At 31.4% G+C, this 18,762-nt stretch overlaps 1 protein-coding gene across 8 annotated transcripts in view; it reads right to left on the bottom strand.

The window, feature by feature from the left end:
• The window catches only part of LOC144977043 (serine/threonine-protein kinase MRCK alpha-like), a 71,752-nt gene that overhangs the window by 12,839 nt on the left and 40,151 nt on the right, over nt 1-18,762 (bottom strand). For 4 of the 8 annotated variants that reach the window (XM_078921767.1, XM_078921801.1, XM_078921776.1 and 1 more), the window contains 3 exons: nt 10,841-10,934; nt 10,345-10,474; nt 7,053-7,342 (listed from right to left, as the gene is read on the bottom strand). In XM_078921767.1, coding sequence (XP_078777893.1) covers nt 7,053-7,342; nt 10,345-10,474; nt 10,841-10,934 — 514 coding nt within the window. Of the gene's footprint in view, nt 1-931; nt 3,270-4,903; nt 5,027-7,052; nt 7,343-10,344; nt 10,475-10,840; nt 10,935-18,762 lie in introns of those variants that run through there. The other 4 variants (XM_078921824.1, XM_078921816.1, XM_078921791.1 and 1 more) reach the window with 2 other exon arrangements.

Genomic DNA, 18,762 nt, shown 5'->3' with positions numbered 1-18,762 from the left:
TATTATTATTATTATTATTATTATTATTATTATTATTATTATTATTATTATTATTATTATTATTAACATTATTACAAGTAGTGGCTTAAGTCTGTAGGCTATCAATTTTTGGTGGTGCGCAAAATTCATTTGTATTCTGACAAGAACTTGTAGTATTTCTTTGCAACCCAAATTTTTGTTGCAAAATTCACATCATCATTTCTCATCATCGTCATCGACTCATCATCATCATTGTCGTTGTTGTCATCATTAATGATCATCAACATCACCAATACCACCATTATCATTTGCTATCATTGTTGTCAGCTCTCCATCGGCTATACAAATAATATTGGTCCCATTGTCATTTAACGCAATAAGGTACCATAATATTCCAAACACACAAAAATGTCACAATGAGGGCAATGGCTGATGAAAAACAATTAAGAAATATTTTCTTCTATTTATTTTGTAATTGGAACAGTGGCAACAGTGAAATTTAACACCAAAGAAAAGGGAAATGGTGGAGAAAACAGGTCACATAAATATACGCTATTGTGACAATTTAATATTTAAATTTAAATTAAGTCATGACGACCTGGTGGCAATATATGATCAGAACCATCCATGCGAATGAGGAAAAGTGATGTTAACATGCAGCAAATGCAGGTTGCTTATAAGCAGTAATATTACATTCCACATGTTATAAATAAGAGACAGTAAAGACATAATGTTGTTTTTAAATCTTTCTATTTTGTATTGGTTTAAATTGCGATTATAAGCATATAATTTTTAAAATACTTATTTCCTTACCTTACTGATAAATAATCAAGATTGAAAAAAAAAAAAGAAAGAAAAAAAATTTTTAACTAAAAGGTACATCTTTTTCTTTTAATCGTTCAATAAAGGTTATTTCAAAAAAAGATAATTTAATTTAACAAAATCAAGTAAACAAAACAAAAACCCACAACTAAATCATAGCAATTTAAAAGCTACTGATGAAAAGAACACAAACAATGTGTGAAAATGTGTTTGTTAACATTGTATATATCAACCCAAATAATTTTTTAGAAAACTGAACTGACTGAAATACAAATTCTTAATATATACTGAGCGCCAATAATTATTGGCCAAACTCCAACAGACTATAATTAATATTCACACTACCTAAAGTTGGCTGGTGTAAAATTAAAGCTTACTTATTGCTGAGCACCGTAATAGGCACATTTGCTGAGCACCGTAATAGGCACATTACCAGTGAAAATGTAAATAAATAATTTTGGAGAATTCCCAAAAGGACCCTAAATTTAACTATGATCACTGTTACAAATTGCACCTACAAAATTCTCTACAAATGAAATTGTGCCTCTCTGTTTGAAGAACTAAAGCACGTTGTGTTGACACCTAAACGAAAAGAAGCCATTTTGAACTAACAGAATTCATGCCCTGATAATCAATTGACCAACAAAATCAAATACTCGGATGGAGTATGTGGAAATGCCGTCAAGAGACCTCAAGGGACATTTCTGTATAGATAGGATGTTACAATCTACTGTTAATGACTTCATGAAAAATTACAACAGCATTACAGCATTGGAGATTTTTCTCGGAGTGGGCAACAAAGAAGACCATGCAATTTGACAAGGCCATCATTCAGAATCACATTAAAAACCCATTTTTTGACAGCCACGCGAACTGCTTTGGACTTAAATGTTTCATCAAGCACTGTTTGACAAAATTTAAAAGCTGCTGGGCTCAAATGATGGTGCCTGAATGTTGGGCCACATGCTGGTTAAAATTTGGTCAGTAATTAATGGTACCCAGTATAGTTCTTTCTTAAACAAATAATAACTCTCTAAAGAGTTTATACCTGATCACTTTCCAAGACATAAGCAGCAACCTGATAACAATGAGTCAAGTGCAGCAATGACGTAAGGGAAAAGGTAACAAATTGGTTTACTTTTTAAAAGTTTAAGTTCATTCAAAATGTGTTTAATTAGTGTAATCATGAGAGATTAAAAATAATTCAGGATTTATTTTCAGTTCAAATCCCTAGGTATGTCATGAAACTAGACACTAGAGCCAAAATGAAAATTATGCTTTTTAATGTTCAACACATTTTATTTTACAGTAAGTCCTTGTGCAACTAACATTCCCACTCAATAAATCAGTGCTAATGATTTTCCTCGGATCGGCAGAAATCTGTAATTTTGGAGTCAAAAGAGGAATTTCCGCTTTTTAAAAAATTACATTTCCCCCAATCAAATGCAATGGCAGTGAGAAACTATGTGTGGTGGAACAAATAAGTGCAGTTTCCCACTCTCCAGAACTTAGCAAGAGTATCCTTGATAATTTATCTCAATTGCTTTTATAATGGGTGTTAATGCAGTAAGAATGGTGCTTAAAGGCAATTGTTCAAAATGCTCCTACTTTTTCACTTTTTGTCACCATCAGCACTGATATATAAAACAATTTCTCAACCGTTAATTATTTATTTTTTTTTTGCTGACTTGATTTAATAACTGAAAGATAATGTCTTCCAAAGAGATATAATCATTTTATAAGATATTCTACAAACTATGCATTGAGGGGATGACACTTAGAAATCAACAGCTTATAAAATAAATATGATGATTCACTAAGAAAACTGCTCCATATGTATGATGAAGGATTGTGGTATAATTGAGATCATTATAATTTTTTTTTTTTTTTTTAATTACACTTAATTTTTTTCCCTTTGAAAAATATTGTATGTACATCACTGAAATGATTTTTACCACCGAAAGTAATATGTGTTATACCAAACTTAATCAAATAGCAAAGCATTCTAATATGATTTACCAATGCATATTTAAACAATTCAAAATGATTCCCTTGTCAGCACAACAGTTAAAATACTAATAGCTAATTCAAAATGGTATCCCAACACGATGATTGATATATGCAATACTGGAAAGCGGATTGTCATTATTCATTCGTTACCCCCATGCATGTCTAGTCTCTTATCAATGAGCGACCTGCAATGATTTCTATTAATATTAATTAATAAAATAAAAATGTGTGGATACGTCATACCAAAATAATCCCTTTTTTTTTTCTAAAATGCAGATTAATGTTTTATTGACTACCCACTTTAAAATGGATTTATAAAAAATAATGATAATTTGAAACAAAATGAAATACCCAAAGGTATCAAAAAGTGAACCTTAACAGGGGAAAATATAAGGAAAGCAAATAACTACCTCCTTGAGACGGTGTACTGGACACAAAAAGGTGTAGAGTCCAAGGGACTGACATTGCAGACGAAATGAACAAAAATAAGAAATTAAACTTAAAATCTACAAAATGATTCAGCTCCCATGCTCATGTCTGTACACAAACAAAAAAAAGCTGAGATAGACTCTATCATAGAGAATGTGAATGAGTCAGGAACAAAAGGGAGTGAAAAGGAAATGAGGGAATTGGTAAAGTGAAATGGCCAGGATAAAGGGGGAGGGGGGGGGGGGAGAGAGAGAGAGAGAGAGAGAGAGAGAGAGAGAGAGAGAGAGAGAGAGAGAGAGTGTGTGTGTGTGTGTGTGTGTGTGAAGGGAGGAGAAGCAGGGAAAGAAAAGGCAATAGGTGTAAGAAATGTTTTAGCAAAATAAATCCATGTGATTCCTCTCAGGAAATTTTATGTTCATAAAAATCGGTGTCACATGATTAGAGACATTTTTAGACTTGTATATTAACTTATTACTTGATACAAGCCAACATGCTACTATCCTGGATTTATATAAGATTACTGTCGGTGTTTACATAATACAAGATAATCCAATGATCAAAGTGCCATTCTCAACAATGTTACTTTTCCTTTATCATTTACTCCTCCATAATTTATTATATGTTATAATAAAGCCAAATTCTATAATCAAATATTTTGTGATTTAAATGAGTTTGATATAACTGGGTAATTTTTAATGTAAGTAGGATGTTATATAGCTTATCAATGTTTTGACTCAACACTTCTGAATCATGGATTTGGAAAATTTGGAAAAATAAATGCAGATATTGGTTGAGGAGTCTTTATTTCCTTCTCGTTTTATATACTAATAATTGTCATTGATAAGTTTTTACTTGAGAATGGCCACTGATTACATTAAGATAATTACAACAATAATAGTTTAAAATAAAGAGACTGACACAATGACATGCTAAGCTGAGAGAGGAAAATGGTGCAAATAAACAGGAGGTCAATTTTGTGCAACACTCAATGAATGCTGCTAACATTTCAATTGGTTTGTTCCACTGAATAAAAGTTAAGAAAAGATGAATGACACATTTCTCTGAGATTTCCCTCTCATTAAATCAACTTTTCAAACAATACGAACCCCAGAAAGTAATATTTGAAGATAAATTGAGAAAATTATAGATATTACTATCATCGGAAATAAGAAGAAAAAAACTGAATCATGAAAAATATTAAAATTTAACTGATTGGATAGTGAGTCTTTCTTACTTAGAATGGAGAGGGGGCAAATAATTTTAGATTAAGGAAATTAAGCTATGAATTTGATACTGTTTTCATTTAAGTTTTAATTTTTTGAAAAGTTCGTTTTTTGGATTATTTTTTTTTTGGGGTTGGGTTTTTTTAATTTGTAGAGAGATATGAGATTTATTTCCCATGGTGGTATCAAAGGGCTGAAGTGAAGCATACGTCAACGTGCATAATACAATAATAGATTTTAAAAAATAAATAAAAACAGGGCAGAGATACATACCTCTAGGAAAAATAAGTGCTTTTTTTTTTTTCTTTAACACAGAGAAGAAAGACAGGAGGGAGGAGGTGCATACTGAAAATACTGATCTGATACTCAAGCAAATTGTTTCAGACAGAGTTAGACAGGGAGTTAAACACAACGATGATAAAAAAGAATTTATTATTTACTCTGAGAAAAATTATATAAGAAGAAGCCAAAAGCCATTTGTGTTAGCTCTGGGGCTTGTCAAAGGCAGGTAGTGACCAAGAACTACCCGCTCCGTTGAAAGCGCTTTCTGATGAATTCATTATCTGAAGAGAAGGGGGGGAAAATGTTGGTCAGTCTCTCTTCCTGTTATTACTCCAAAAAAATTTCTAACCATTGTTACTCTTAAAATGAATTCTGAAATTAAAACATAATAAACTACCTGTATCATTTTCAGTGATTCGTAGAAATTTAATAGCGTTGATTATATTTCTACTAACACAAAGTGTGATAAGTTACTGTTACACCTTGATGCAAAAATAAATTTCAATGATAATTCTGTGATACAATGCAAACAATGCCATTTTAAAAATCCATTTTTAGGAAAGAAAAGATAGTAACGATGAAAGAAATTTAATGATTATTTTCTTTTTTTAATTACACCTAGTTTGTAGAATAATATAGAAAATAAAAAGGTAAATGTGAACACTCGCTGACAAAACATATATGAAACAGATACCAGAGCCAAACCATGATTAATGCCATCTATTATCAGTTCAATAGTGAGAGTAAATGAGTCAAGGAGTGTGAAAAAAAAAAAAAGAAAATATAAAACTAAATCTACAAAGGAAAAGGAATTAAAGAAACCTAATATATACATATGATAATCATTTGTCCAATATCAGAGCAATTTCCACATAGTGTCATGAATATAATGGTTGAAAACCTGCAAAGGCGTGAATGATATAAAGTCAGACAGAGCAGAGAGAGAAAAAAAAAGGAAAATATTACCTCATATGGGTAAGGCAAGGAGGGCGCATTTTTTGACACTTTTTGTTTTTTTTTGTTTTTTAAATTCTGTTTTGTCTGACACAATAAAATATCATTCATACCTTTTTCAGAATTTTATCTTGCACTACAGCCTGCTCCCAATTTTATTGATAACACTACTTGTAACATTTCCAGAATTTATAATTTATATGATTTTTAGGGGACTTTCCTCTAAAGTTTCCTTCCTTACATGTTTATATTGTATATTATATACAATCAAGACATTTGCTATTTGTTGAATGGGTAATCCTTTAACCACACCGGACATTGCATTGTATACATGGACAAAATCTAATGACTCATGGCCTAGATTGAGCTAAAATATTTCAAAATCTAAATTTAAATATATCAACTATATCAACATAAATGAATTGCCTCTTTCAGTAAACAGAGCAAACTATATTATAGCTTTATGTGTGTAGTTTGCATTGATACCTATAAACCCTTCTTCAATAAAATAAAAATGCAGTGAGAGCTTAAAAATTGATCGAAGTTCTGGTACCAAACAATTTTATTTATCATAAGTATCAAAACTGAAAATAGTTCAAATTTGAAGATCAATTAGTAGCGACAAACTGGCAAAAATTAATAAGCAATTATTGAGGCCACACATCTTTAAAACTACTAAGTCCGGTTCCATATCTAAAACTGGTAAACAGGAGAAAAAAAAAATAAAATCAGAATCGTATTGCGGGAATTGTATTGGATTGTTTTGTTGGTTTGTTTTTTTTCTCTTTTAACATTTTATATTTTACCTCTTAACAGGAGTAATAATCAGTAAAAAAAAAAAAAATTTAAAAAAAAGGATTTATTATACACATTGCTATTCCTGTGTATAATTTATAGGAATCGGATCTCTCAATAATTAAAATCAAAATCTATTACTTGACATAAACATTAAATGTTTTAAAACTAAAAACCCTGCATTTCAAACAGAAGGTAACTGAATGATATAAGGAAAAACTAAATTCAAGTTAAATCCAGGAAACCAGGGTTATGGTAATGAAGATGATTTGGTAGGGAACCAACCACCTATTTGAAGGAGGTTGTATTGCAATTGATGGCCTCCATTCACTGTGTACAAATTCTGTATACAAAACCCTGAACAATACATAACATGAATGATAGAATTCAGGACTCTAGTTGATGAATTTGTCACCATTTATATGCTTTGACGTAAAATTGACATAAATTAATTTCTTGTTCTTGGGGAGAGGCAAATGCAATTAGTATTTTGCTGTTTATTTTGTTGTTTCTGTGATTGTAAAAGATAAGAAAAGGGGAAAGAAAAAAGGAACTCACTTCAAAGATTTGGGAAGACATTTCTTTCTCAAAGCTGCCCTGTTCAGACGGCAAAGAGATCTGATGTTGTAGTTCTGGTGGTTGCTGTGGAGGTGGTGGGGGTGGGGGTGGAAGCTGATTGTGATGGAGGCTTCGTGATGAGAAGGTGGCACTAGAAGCACTTGATGATTGATTACTTGATGAGGATCTCTGACTGTGTTCACTGCCTCCCCTGCTTGATACACTGGATGGCAGAGATCTTCCCCTTCCCCTTCCAGGTCGGGATTGGCTGTCTCGACTCCCTGCATTACCTGAAAGAATAAGACGTTTCTTTAATTGGCATTGCTTTAAGGATCTTGTTTTGTTACAGACTGTTGTTAAGATTGTTTTGGGTTCTGTTCTCTCACAACCTCCTCTTCCTAATAAGAATCATTATAAATATCACAGGTGGACATTTTTAAAATCACATTTACAAATGGAAATCAGGAGAAGGCATATATTAGGAATTTGAAGTCATGATAATGGAAGCTCATTATTTCTACATTCAATTATTAAACAGATGAAATAATATATTAGAGCTCCATTTTAGCGAAAAATTCATCAATAGAAAATGGGCTGTCCTGATATTTATCTCTTTAGTTGGATTTTCTGGAGAACAGAATATGAGCCAAGGTCAAAAGGTGCCCGCCTGATACCAGTGTTAAGAAAATTTGATTTTTACTTAATTATGGGCTTTTTTCATTGGGCTAATGCTTGTAATCAATTGATAATATGAAGAAGAGATAAAATGAGATAGCTCAACATACTCTGTTCAACAGAATATGAAATAAACAACTTGAAAGTGAAATTTGAATGCTGTTTGGCATGTGCTTAAAACGAGGTCAACGCATCACCTTTTTAGAAATCATGTAGAAATTAAATGTGATGTTTTAGCTCACGTGATTGAAATTTGACTGATAGTATAAAGTCAAAATTTACTTTTAAACGCAATTGCAGTATATTACATATCTGAATTAGTTTCATATAGAGTTCTTAAAAAGTTGGTGTTGCTTGTGACCTTTGGTGTCATCAAACACAGCACAATACTAAGACTCGACACGAAACTTTAAAGCTCATGTTTAATGTTTATAAAATGTTTTATTATGAGAAAAAAGCATAGATTTACTATCTGAACTCAAATCTGGGAGTAAATGTATACCGTTTTACCGATATTGAGGTTTATTGGTTTTGGTGTCATTTGTCACAAGCAACACGACATGCGTGAACACGTGGAAGTTTGTTTCGTTAAATGGCAATTCGCAATTTTGATCCACCCTTCTTACCAGTCTTTGAAGTGCAGCACTTTCATTTGCCTTTCCAGCGTGGCTCCAGGGAGAAAAGGTAAGTTGAACTTTGGTGTCATCGCTATTTTACATTGTCACAAGCAACACTTTATATTGGATATTACAAAGTGCCACCAAAAAATTATGTTTTCAGCTGTTATTCTATTTACAAATATGATATTATGACATCTCACATAAGACTGTGATTTTGACACAATTAATTATTTCCTTGTAATTCTAATTTTTTATGTTTCAGGGTTGTATCAATCAAGAAAAAGACAAAACTCAAGCTTTTGACGAGTCCAGATAAATAGAAGGGTTGTCAAGAAATTTGATTTGATTTACTATTAACACACTAAATTACTACAAACTAGCAGATTTGAGAAGTAGGGCGGATGTTACGGCATGGTTACATGAATTCATAACCATGGCTGATATTTATCTAGTGTTTGTGTGACTTCTGGTACTTTTTGTGACCATTGGTGTCATTGGTTAAAATGTCACAGGTGACACTTAAGTTTGAAGATTCTAATGTATTTCTGTTTTCATGTTCTTCAAAGCTTGAAATGTCATTGAATTACATTTTAACAGGCTATATTACATGTGTTCAGTTGCTATTCTTGATTTATTAAGGCAAAATTACGTCCTAGTGCCGATTTTGACCAAAGTAATAGCAACAATGGTATTAATTATTTCTAAGTAAATTTCCAATTTAGAAGTATCTAGTTTCTGAAAATATTGAATTTCATTTTAGAGTATGTTATTGTGCTTTTTTGACTGAAAATAATGATATATTATGGAAGAAAGTGTGATTTGGTGTTGCTTGTGACTTAAGTAATGGCGTCACCGGTCTTAGGTCACAAGTCACATTCAGATGCTCTAATTTCCATGTATATTTTTATTTTTGAAGTCTTTGGTTTCTGAAATATTATTAAATTCCATATTTAACTGTGGTTATTACACTGGTTTGACTGAAATTAATGATATATTGTCGAAATTGCAATTTGGTATTGCTTGTGACATAAGTAATGGTGTCATCGGTCTAATGTCACAAGTGACACAATGTCGCTAAATAAGATATGCTTTGGTCACATTATTTCCCAACATTTTATTCCAAAAGTTTCTGAACATTGCTGGTAATAAGCATATGCAATATTGTTGTTGTTAATGTACAAACATTTGTATGAAATAATATATTTGCATTCTATGTTGCTTGTGACCGATGACACCAAAAAGCAATATTTTCTCCAATAGATGGTAATATTATTGTACTATGATTGTTGTTGATTGTGTCTTTTTGTCTATAACTTACTAAATAAAGTTTGATACTCAACAAAAATCATTTGGTTATTGAGTTTTTTGTCTCATTTTGGTGTCACCGGTCACAGGTGACACCAGCAACCTATAGGTATTGTTGACGATATTATGCTGCGTTAGACCTTAAAGTTATCTAAAGGGCCTTTGATTCATGAAGTACAGGGTTTTTGCTACACATATAGAAACATGAATGGACTATTATGTCACTTTTATTTTGAGAAAAAAAATTGGCACCTTTTGACCTTGGCTCATATAGGTTTGCATTAATATCATTCTTTCTCTTATTTTTTTTTTTTTTTTAATATCAGAGATAGGGGCTACTTTGTAAAACAATCAGCAAGATTTATGCAGCCTATACATTGTTCCAAAATACCATGTTGCATGTCGTAATTATGTTATATTAGAGAATGCAGTAGTTATACCTAAAGCCTAAAGGCATAATGACAAAGATCTGAAAATATATGGTTTGAGAAAAGTCAAACTGCTCCTTCTGTCCTCCCATCCCACTCCTATCCCACCAAAAAAATAAATCTGCAAAATCCCCATTCATGTATGTTCTCAGAAAAGGCATTCAAAATCTTAAAATCGACTGAGAAAAAAAAAAAGAATGGAAAAGAAAAGAAGAGAGAGAAGGAGAATTGACTTGAATTGATCATACATTACATCATTCTTACCATTATAATGAGAACTGCTTGGCCTGGTCCCTCTCATCTGTGCCTCATGGATTGACTTTAACTGAGGTTGGAACATACTTTTGACACGCTGCATCTCCTCGTTATTGGTACTTGTGGTCCCCTGACCAGACTGAAGAAAAATGGAGATATTCATGATACTACACCTTTATCAACTACTCCAAGAGTCAAATTGTCTTTCTTTTTTTCAATACATCGATGTGTACACTTGATTATTTGTTTTTCTTAGTTTTGAAAATTTAAGTAATACTTTTATAAACAAATAAACTGGTTTAAGTCATATAGCACCAGAATATATATGATTGTGATAGTCAGAAGACTAAATGAATGGCTCAGCAGTAGCTGGGCTTAGAAAAACTCGAGAAAAGGTAAGACCATTGAAAAAAAGAAAAAAAAGATAAAAATAATATCATTTTTTATTTTATCAACGAACAATGAGCAATTTTATTTTGTAAAATGACAACAAAACTTCTTGTACCTTGGGTAGATCAATGAGCACCTGGTCTGGCCCCATATGGGCAACATGACTAAAGTTGGATGGAGGGGAGATTATCCTTGATCTACGATCAGTTCTGGGAAGACAAAAAAAATAGTTTCAATTTGAAAATTAAATGCTCATGGTGAATGGAAGCCATATCGTATTAAAATTCCATAGCATCCTCTAATAATCAAAATGAGATACATACTATAAAATTCAAACACCAATGACTAAATAATACATTGTATTGTTACCATACCAAATTAGTCATCTCTCTTATTTCCTACTTGAATGGCAAATGGAAAAATTAAGCTTTAGCTGGCCACTAGCAGTAAGAACATCTCAAAATATCTGCCGTAGATGTATGAAAATTGTGTATGAAACAGGGCCAGACAAACAAGAAAGAAAAATACAAGAAAAAACAAACCTGATTTTTAATGGAATTAATTTTGCTTATATTTTTGTTAAATGTGCTTTGTCTTACACTATTTTTTATTGATCACCTTCAAATATTTGTATCATTCAAATAGCAACATTAAACATGTTACCACTTACAAGAAGTTTTACCGTTCGAGGCTTAAGTAAGCCTCTTTGTGTTCTTCACTTCTATCCTGATTTTCCAAGTCCAAAGATTAACCCTTGGATATAGGCGATGGGACAAATTTCAACTTTCATTAAATATTCTGGTTTATTAAACCAATTTATAACCATAAAAGAGTAACAACAGTTTGTCAGGAAATGAAACAATATTTATCTTAAGAAGCAAAAGCCCAAAAATACGTTGATGAACATTATAATCTGCAAATTTTATATAATCATTATTTAGATAATTAAAATAAATGTAATATTATGAATAAGTTCTTCTTCATCATCATCATCATCATCATCATTTCTTTCATATAATATGCCTGCATTTTATTATCATTGGAAAAAAAGTTGTTTTTGTTGTTATTGTTGTTTTTTAAAGATGTTTTTTTCGGGGAGGGGGGGGGGGGTTGTTTTGTTTTGTTTTTCCATAAATAAATGAGAAATTGGGAGTGGAAAAAAACCCCAGCTTGTATTCATACAATTTGGATCTAATATTGTATACAATTTAGTTTTTAAAAGAGTTTTGGGCGCTTGAGAATTATATATGTGCCAGGGAAATTATAGGGCCATAATATTTGATAACAAAAGTAAAATGGTTAAGTGATCAGTATTTGTTAAAATGACTGTATACCATTATCATAATTGGTGATCACACTATCATGCTTTTTTTAAAGAAGAGATAAAAATAATGTGTTTCGGGAATATTTTAAATCGTTAACAAATTTACAAGGAAATTAAATTCATATCACCTTTAAAAAAAAAAAAATCAAAGTCATATCCCTGAGATGCTTAAAAAAAAAAAAAATGTGTATAAATAAAATTTAAAGCATATTTGACCAAACCACCAAAAGCATAACATCCTAACCTTCCCATAGCAGAGAAATAACATTTGAAAAAAAATATATTATTATTATTATCATCATCATCATGATAATGATAATAATAATAATAATACAGTATAACCCACCTTGTAATAGCCCATTTCAGGGTAAATACCCACGACGCTCGTGTGAAAGGCGTACTAAACCTACCCGCCCCTTAAGTGACTTTGTTGTTCTTTTGTTTTTGGGGTGTGTGTGTGGGGGAAAGTATCAATTTAAGAAGAAATCTTTCTTTGAATAATAAAACCCCCTCTCAGTTATGGCCTTATGAGCTAAAGCGAGGTGACTTGCTGAACCATCACAACATTTATGAGTCCATCTTGGTATTTCCCGGTAACAAAGACTGCACATCGTGCCAGGCCATCCCAACATCCTCACTAAATTGAGTGTTGGAGAATATTTTAAAAGGATGGCAAGTTTGCCTGCTATAGCAGCAAATGAAACTACACAATACATTCTTCAAATAAGTATTGATCAAAACTTTAGTATTCCAAATTTTACCATAAACCTTTGATTATTGTTATATATTTCACGAAATTGAACAAAACACGACAATTTCAAAAGTACAAAAATCTATAAATTTGGGGGGTTTTGTAATGGAAAAAGAAAATTGTAATAGCCACATATGAAAATTAAAGACAAATAATAATGGAGAAGCATACATGTCAAATGATTGATCAAAAACTAAAGTCCTGAATTTTTGTCAAGACATGAAATATTTTGGGTGCTTGATTAAAAATGCAAGATTTTAGATTTCAGGTAAGAAATAAATCAGCTTGTAAAACTTTGGACGATAGTTATTACTTTTTAGTTTGGAAACAAATTTCATTGACATTGTGAAATCTTTAATTATATATATATATATATGAGCCAAGGTCAAAAGGTGCCCGTCTGATACCAGTGTTGAGAAAATTTGATTTTTACTTAATTATGGACTGTTTTCATGGGGTTAATGCTTGTAATCAATTGATAATATGAAGAAGAGATAAAATGAGATAACTCAACATACTCTGTTCAATAGAATATGAAATAAACAACTTGAAAGTGAAATTTGAATGCTGTTTGGCATGTGCTTAAAACGAGGTCAACGCATCACCTTTTTAGAAATCATGTAGAAATTAAATGTGATGTTTTAGCTCACGTGATTGAAATTTGACTAATAGTATAAAGTCAAAATTTACTTTTAAACGCAATTGCAGTATATTACATATCTGATTACGTTTCATATAGACTTCTTAAAAAGTTGGTGTTGCTTGTGACCTTTGGTGTCATCAAACACAGCACAATACTAAGACTCGACACGAAACTTTAAAGCGCATGTTTAATGTTTATAAAATGTTTTACTATGAGAAAAAAGCATATATTTACTATCTGAACTCAAATCTTGGAGTAAATGTATACCGTTTTACCGATATCGAGGTTTATTGGTTTTGGTGTAATTTGTCACAAGCAACACGGCATGCGTGAACACGTGGAAGTTTGTTTCGTTAAATGGCGATTCGCAATTTTGATCCACCCTTCATACCAGTCTGTGAAGTGCAGCACTTTCATTTGCCTTTCCAGCGTGGCTCCAGGCAGAAAAGGTAAGTTGAACTTTGGTGTCATCGCTATTTTACATTGTCACAAGCAACACTTGATATTGGATATTACAAAGTGCCACCAAAAAAGTATGTTTTCAGCTGTTATTCTACTTACAAATATGATATTATGACATCTCACATAAGACTGTGATTTTGACACAATTAATTATTTCCTTGTAATTCTAACTTTTTATGTTTCAGGGTTGTATCAATCAAGAAAAAGACAAAACTCAAGCTTTTGACGAATCCAGATAAAAGAAGGGTTGTCAAGAAATTTGATTTGATTTACTATTAACACACTAAATTACTATAAACTAGCAGATTTGAGCAGTAGGGCGGATGTTACCGTATGGTTACATGAATTCATTACCATGGCTGATATTTATCTAGTGTTTGTGTGACTTCTGGTACTTTTTGTGACCATTGGTGTCATAGGTTAAAATGTCACAGGTGACACTTAAGTTTGAAGTTTCTAATGTATTTCTGTTTTCATGTTCTTCAAAGCTTGAAATGTCATTGATTACATTTTAACAGGCTATATTACATGTGTTCAGTTGCTATTCTTGATTTATTGAGGCAAAATTGCGTTCTAGTGCCGATTTTGACCAAAGTAATAGCAACAATGGTATTACTAATTTCTAAGTATATTTCCAATTTGAATGTATTTAGTTTCTTAAAATATTATTGAATTTCATTTTAGAGTAGGTTATTGTGCTTTTTTGACTGAAAATAATGATATATTATGGACAAAAGTGTGATTTGGTGTTGCTTGTGACATAAGTAATGGTGTCACCGGTTTATGTCACAAGTCACATTCAGATGCTCTAATTTCCATGTAAATTTCTATTTTTGAAGTCTTTGGTTTCTGAATATTATTAAATTCCATATTTAACTGTGATTATTACACTGGTTTGACTGAAATTAATGATATATTGTCGAAATTGCAATTTGGTATTGCTTGTGACATAAGTAATGGTGTCATCGGTCTAATGTCACAAGTGACACAATGTCGCTAAATAAGATATGCTTTGGTCACATTATTTCCCAACATTTTATTCCAAAAGTTTCTGAACCTTGCTGGTAATAAACATATGCAATATTGTTGTTGTTGTTAATGTACATACATTTTTTATGAAATAATATGTTTGCAATCTATGTTGCTTGTGGCCGATGACACCAAAAAGCAACATTTTCTCCAATAGTTAGTAACACTGTTGTACTATGATTGTTGTTGATTGTTTCTTTTTGTCTATAACTTACTAAATAAAGTTTGATACTCAACAAAAATCATTTGGTTATTGAGTTTTTTGTCTCATTTTGGTGTCATCGGTCACAGGTGACACTAGCAACCTATAGGTATTGTTGACGTTATTATGCTGCGTTAGACCTTAAAGTTATCTAAAGGGCCTTTGATTCATGAAGTACAGGGTTTTTGCTACACATATAGAAACATGAATGGACAATTATCTCACTTTTATTTTGAGAAAAAAAATTGGCACCTTTTGACCTTGGCTCATATATATATATATATATATATATATATATATATATATATATATATATATATATATATATATATATATATATATATATATATATATATATATATATATATATATATATATATATATATATATATAATATATATGTATTAGAGAAAGGAGATGATTACATACATTCATATCTCTGAATTACAATTTTTCAAACTCCAATTATAATTCATAATAATCTATAAAATACATCTCTATTTTCTGACAAACTTTAGTTCCTTTTAGTTACATGCATTGTTTGTCATAGAAAAAGAAAATAAAGAGGAACAATAAAATGCTTGCTGACTTCCATCTGTCTTCAAATTAAATTGATGAGGTGAATCTTTCTCTAAAAATTACAATTGTTAAAATCAAACCTAAAGTCTCCTATGAACATTTGTAAAATCCATACTTTTCCATGAATTAACCACTTAAAAATCCAATGAAAATTTAAAATCTAGTGAGGGACAAAAGTTTTGCAACAAAATTTCCAATTGGAATTTTTTTACCCAGATAGCATGATTAAAACAAAATATCATATTTTTTAACAATCAAAGAATAATCCATTTAAAAGATAAAATGAACTTTTTAGTTTGGCGCTTAAAATTCAAATCATGTATAAAAATTAAAAATCCAAACCTCAAAATCTAGTGATGCAAATATTTGAAAATGCAAAGATAGAAATGACAATTCATCAAGCCAGCAATGCACTGAAAGGCAGACAAGAGTTTAATTCTTGACATCAAAACCAACACTATTTTCTTTATCAAAGCATAAACATCTGAATGAACAATTATTAACTTATACATAAAAGTATAAGGATGTGTAGATGATACCTAGTATAGCTATTCTCCACGACAAGGTAGAGCCTATTCATGAAACATAGCACAAGTCTGATTCACACCTTGGGTTTTTCATTCCTGCCATTATACCTGTTACGTCCATAATTAATAAAAACAACTGGTGAAGATACCTCCAACCCATTGAAGCTCTCGTCTAAAAACAATAGCTTCAAAGAGAGGAGCATACAAACATACTTTAGCCATCACCCACTTCCACATTGCCACTTGATGGTTCTGTCTGGTCATAATGTCATTATCAAGACAACAGGGTTGAAGTCTCGAAGACATAAGTCGATGACAGAATATTTTGATGAAATTATTTATTCTGTTTACTGATTGTTTCTTCGTAGCCATGACATTGCTACATATTGTGGAACAATATCCCTGTCATAAATCAATGCAGATTTACAGGGTTCCACCTCTGACATTATCATCCAAAGTACAATCATTTCAAAATATGAAAAAACAGCGGAGGTATATTTTACTTTACATTTAGCTAGAATATCTCTTTTTTTTTCTCTCAATAATGGATGGTTAGGTTCTTGTTGCAACATTTTTGGCCCTCAGAATACTTTCTTTAAAAAAAAAATAGTCATCAAAAATTTTACACACCACTTAAAATAAATAAAAAATGTATTTATTCTTTTTCCTTTTTAGCATCCTTTTCCAAAATAATAATGCTACCTATAATATATGGAAGTGTTTGGCATGGACTTAAGTTTGTGAAAGATAGTACAAAAACAAAAAGCTACAGGACACTTTGCATGCAGACAAATATTTAATTGTAACTTTCTAATACAATACAAACTAAAACATTCATTGATCTTGAAATTAGCCATCAACTTGTGCATTCACTGATCACAGCATGTTTAATTATTAACAGTATAAATGCTATATCTGTATCACACACAAACACTATTACAACACTGCATTCCAATATGCAAACAGGAGCAAATTAAACTTATTCTGACAGCATTCTTAAACAGTGAAAAGCTCCTTAGAATTAATTTACGTTATTTCTATACACGACTTATTACATTTCAATAATGTAAAAAAATTCAAGCCAAGGGTTTTTGTTTCTTATTTTATTTAACCATTCATCTTAACAATGGTATTCTACACATACTAAAATCAGGTATTCTTTACTCCATTTAATAAACCTCCTCACCGATCTGCCATGGGCAACAATCTATTCTCTTTCCAAAAATGTTCAAATTTCAATAGAAAAACATTCCCTTCTCCTCTCCCCCACCCTCCCTCTTTTTAAATAACATAATTTGAAAATAGATGTATAGTGCAATTTGAGAACAGATCAATAGTTAAAAAGAATAATGCGCTCTGGGGAAATGTTCCACATGTCACATTAGATGGATAGTGACTTAATAGTATGGTGTGAAAGATTGCTCTACATTTTGCTGTTTATGTCATGAAAACTTGTTTAATATTAGTCAGAGTTAAGGCTACATGAAATAGTGGCTTAAAGAAAGACGACATCGAAGTTTACAAAACTTCTCAGAGGCTGACTCATTTTTTGAGTCGCTGAAGCTGTTGGTATTGCTCCCAGAAGTGTCAAGTAATCTTACAATGAAGTAATATTGAATTAGCATTTCTATTTATCTTTTATCTTTTTTTTATGGCTAGCATAAATCTGCAGCCTCAAATGTACATTTTAATTGAGGAGTTCACCAGTCAGAAAATCTGTAAGTCAAGGTTAAAAGTTGGCAACCCGACAGTGACATGGTTTGAATAAGAACTGTATTTCATAATTTATAAATTTCACAATTTTATTCAATTGTTTCAATATAAACAGAAAAACACCAATTTAATCAAATGAATGAGGTTAGGCATATGGCGAACAATTTGGCCTTATATTTTAGTGTGCTTATATGTCAACAGAAGACAAAGCAGAGACTAGACCAATAAATGTGCGGAACTCATAAATGTGTCCAAAGCGAAGGTAACTAGAACTAAATTTGTGGTTCAGAAATTTTCCTTAAAAGCAATTCCCTTTATCTTGTCCTCAGAAAGAAAAAAATATGGAAAATATTCTGATTAAATTATGTATGATTGCATAATTTTTGTCATATCAGCGTTTAAGTCCTTCAGAGCCATAAGGCCCATATCCTGGCTTCTATAGCGTGAAATGGACAATAGCAATTGCTTACTACCCTTTGGATAGAATGCTAGTCTATCACAAAGTACTTTCCACCAGACTTAACAGACCCAGCTACCCAATCACTGCTTGGTGGAAAGGGTGGTCAGAGCTAATGGGATCCCTTAGGTTTAAGGGCTCTCTGAAAACTATCAAATTAAAAAAACTTAAATATAAAATTTTGTGAAAATGTGTTGAAATGAACAATCAGATTATCTAGATACTTCAAATTTCATCGTTAAGTCTCCAAACACCTTTTATTACTCGAATCTTTAAAACACAACATGTGGATCATTTCCCCTAGATCGCCTCACATTTTAATCAATTTTTCCTTGATTTTCTAGTGCATG

Source organism: Berghia stephanieae, chromosome 1, assembly GCF_034508935.2.
Source record: "Berghia stephanieae isolate SIO BIC M18660-M18661 chromosome 1, UCSD_Bste_1.3, whole genome shotgun sequence".
NCBI classification, from domain to species: domain Eukaryota; kingdom Metazoa; phylum Mollusca; class Gastropoda; order Nudibranchia; family Aeolidiidae; genus Berghia; species Berghia stephanieae.
Note: the sequence above shows the minus strand (reverse complement) of the source record. Positions and strands in the feature narration are given on the sequence as shown.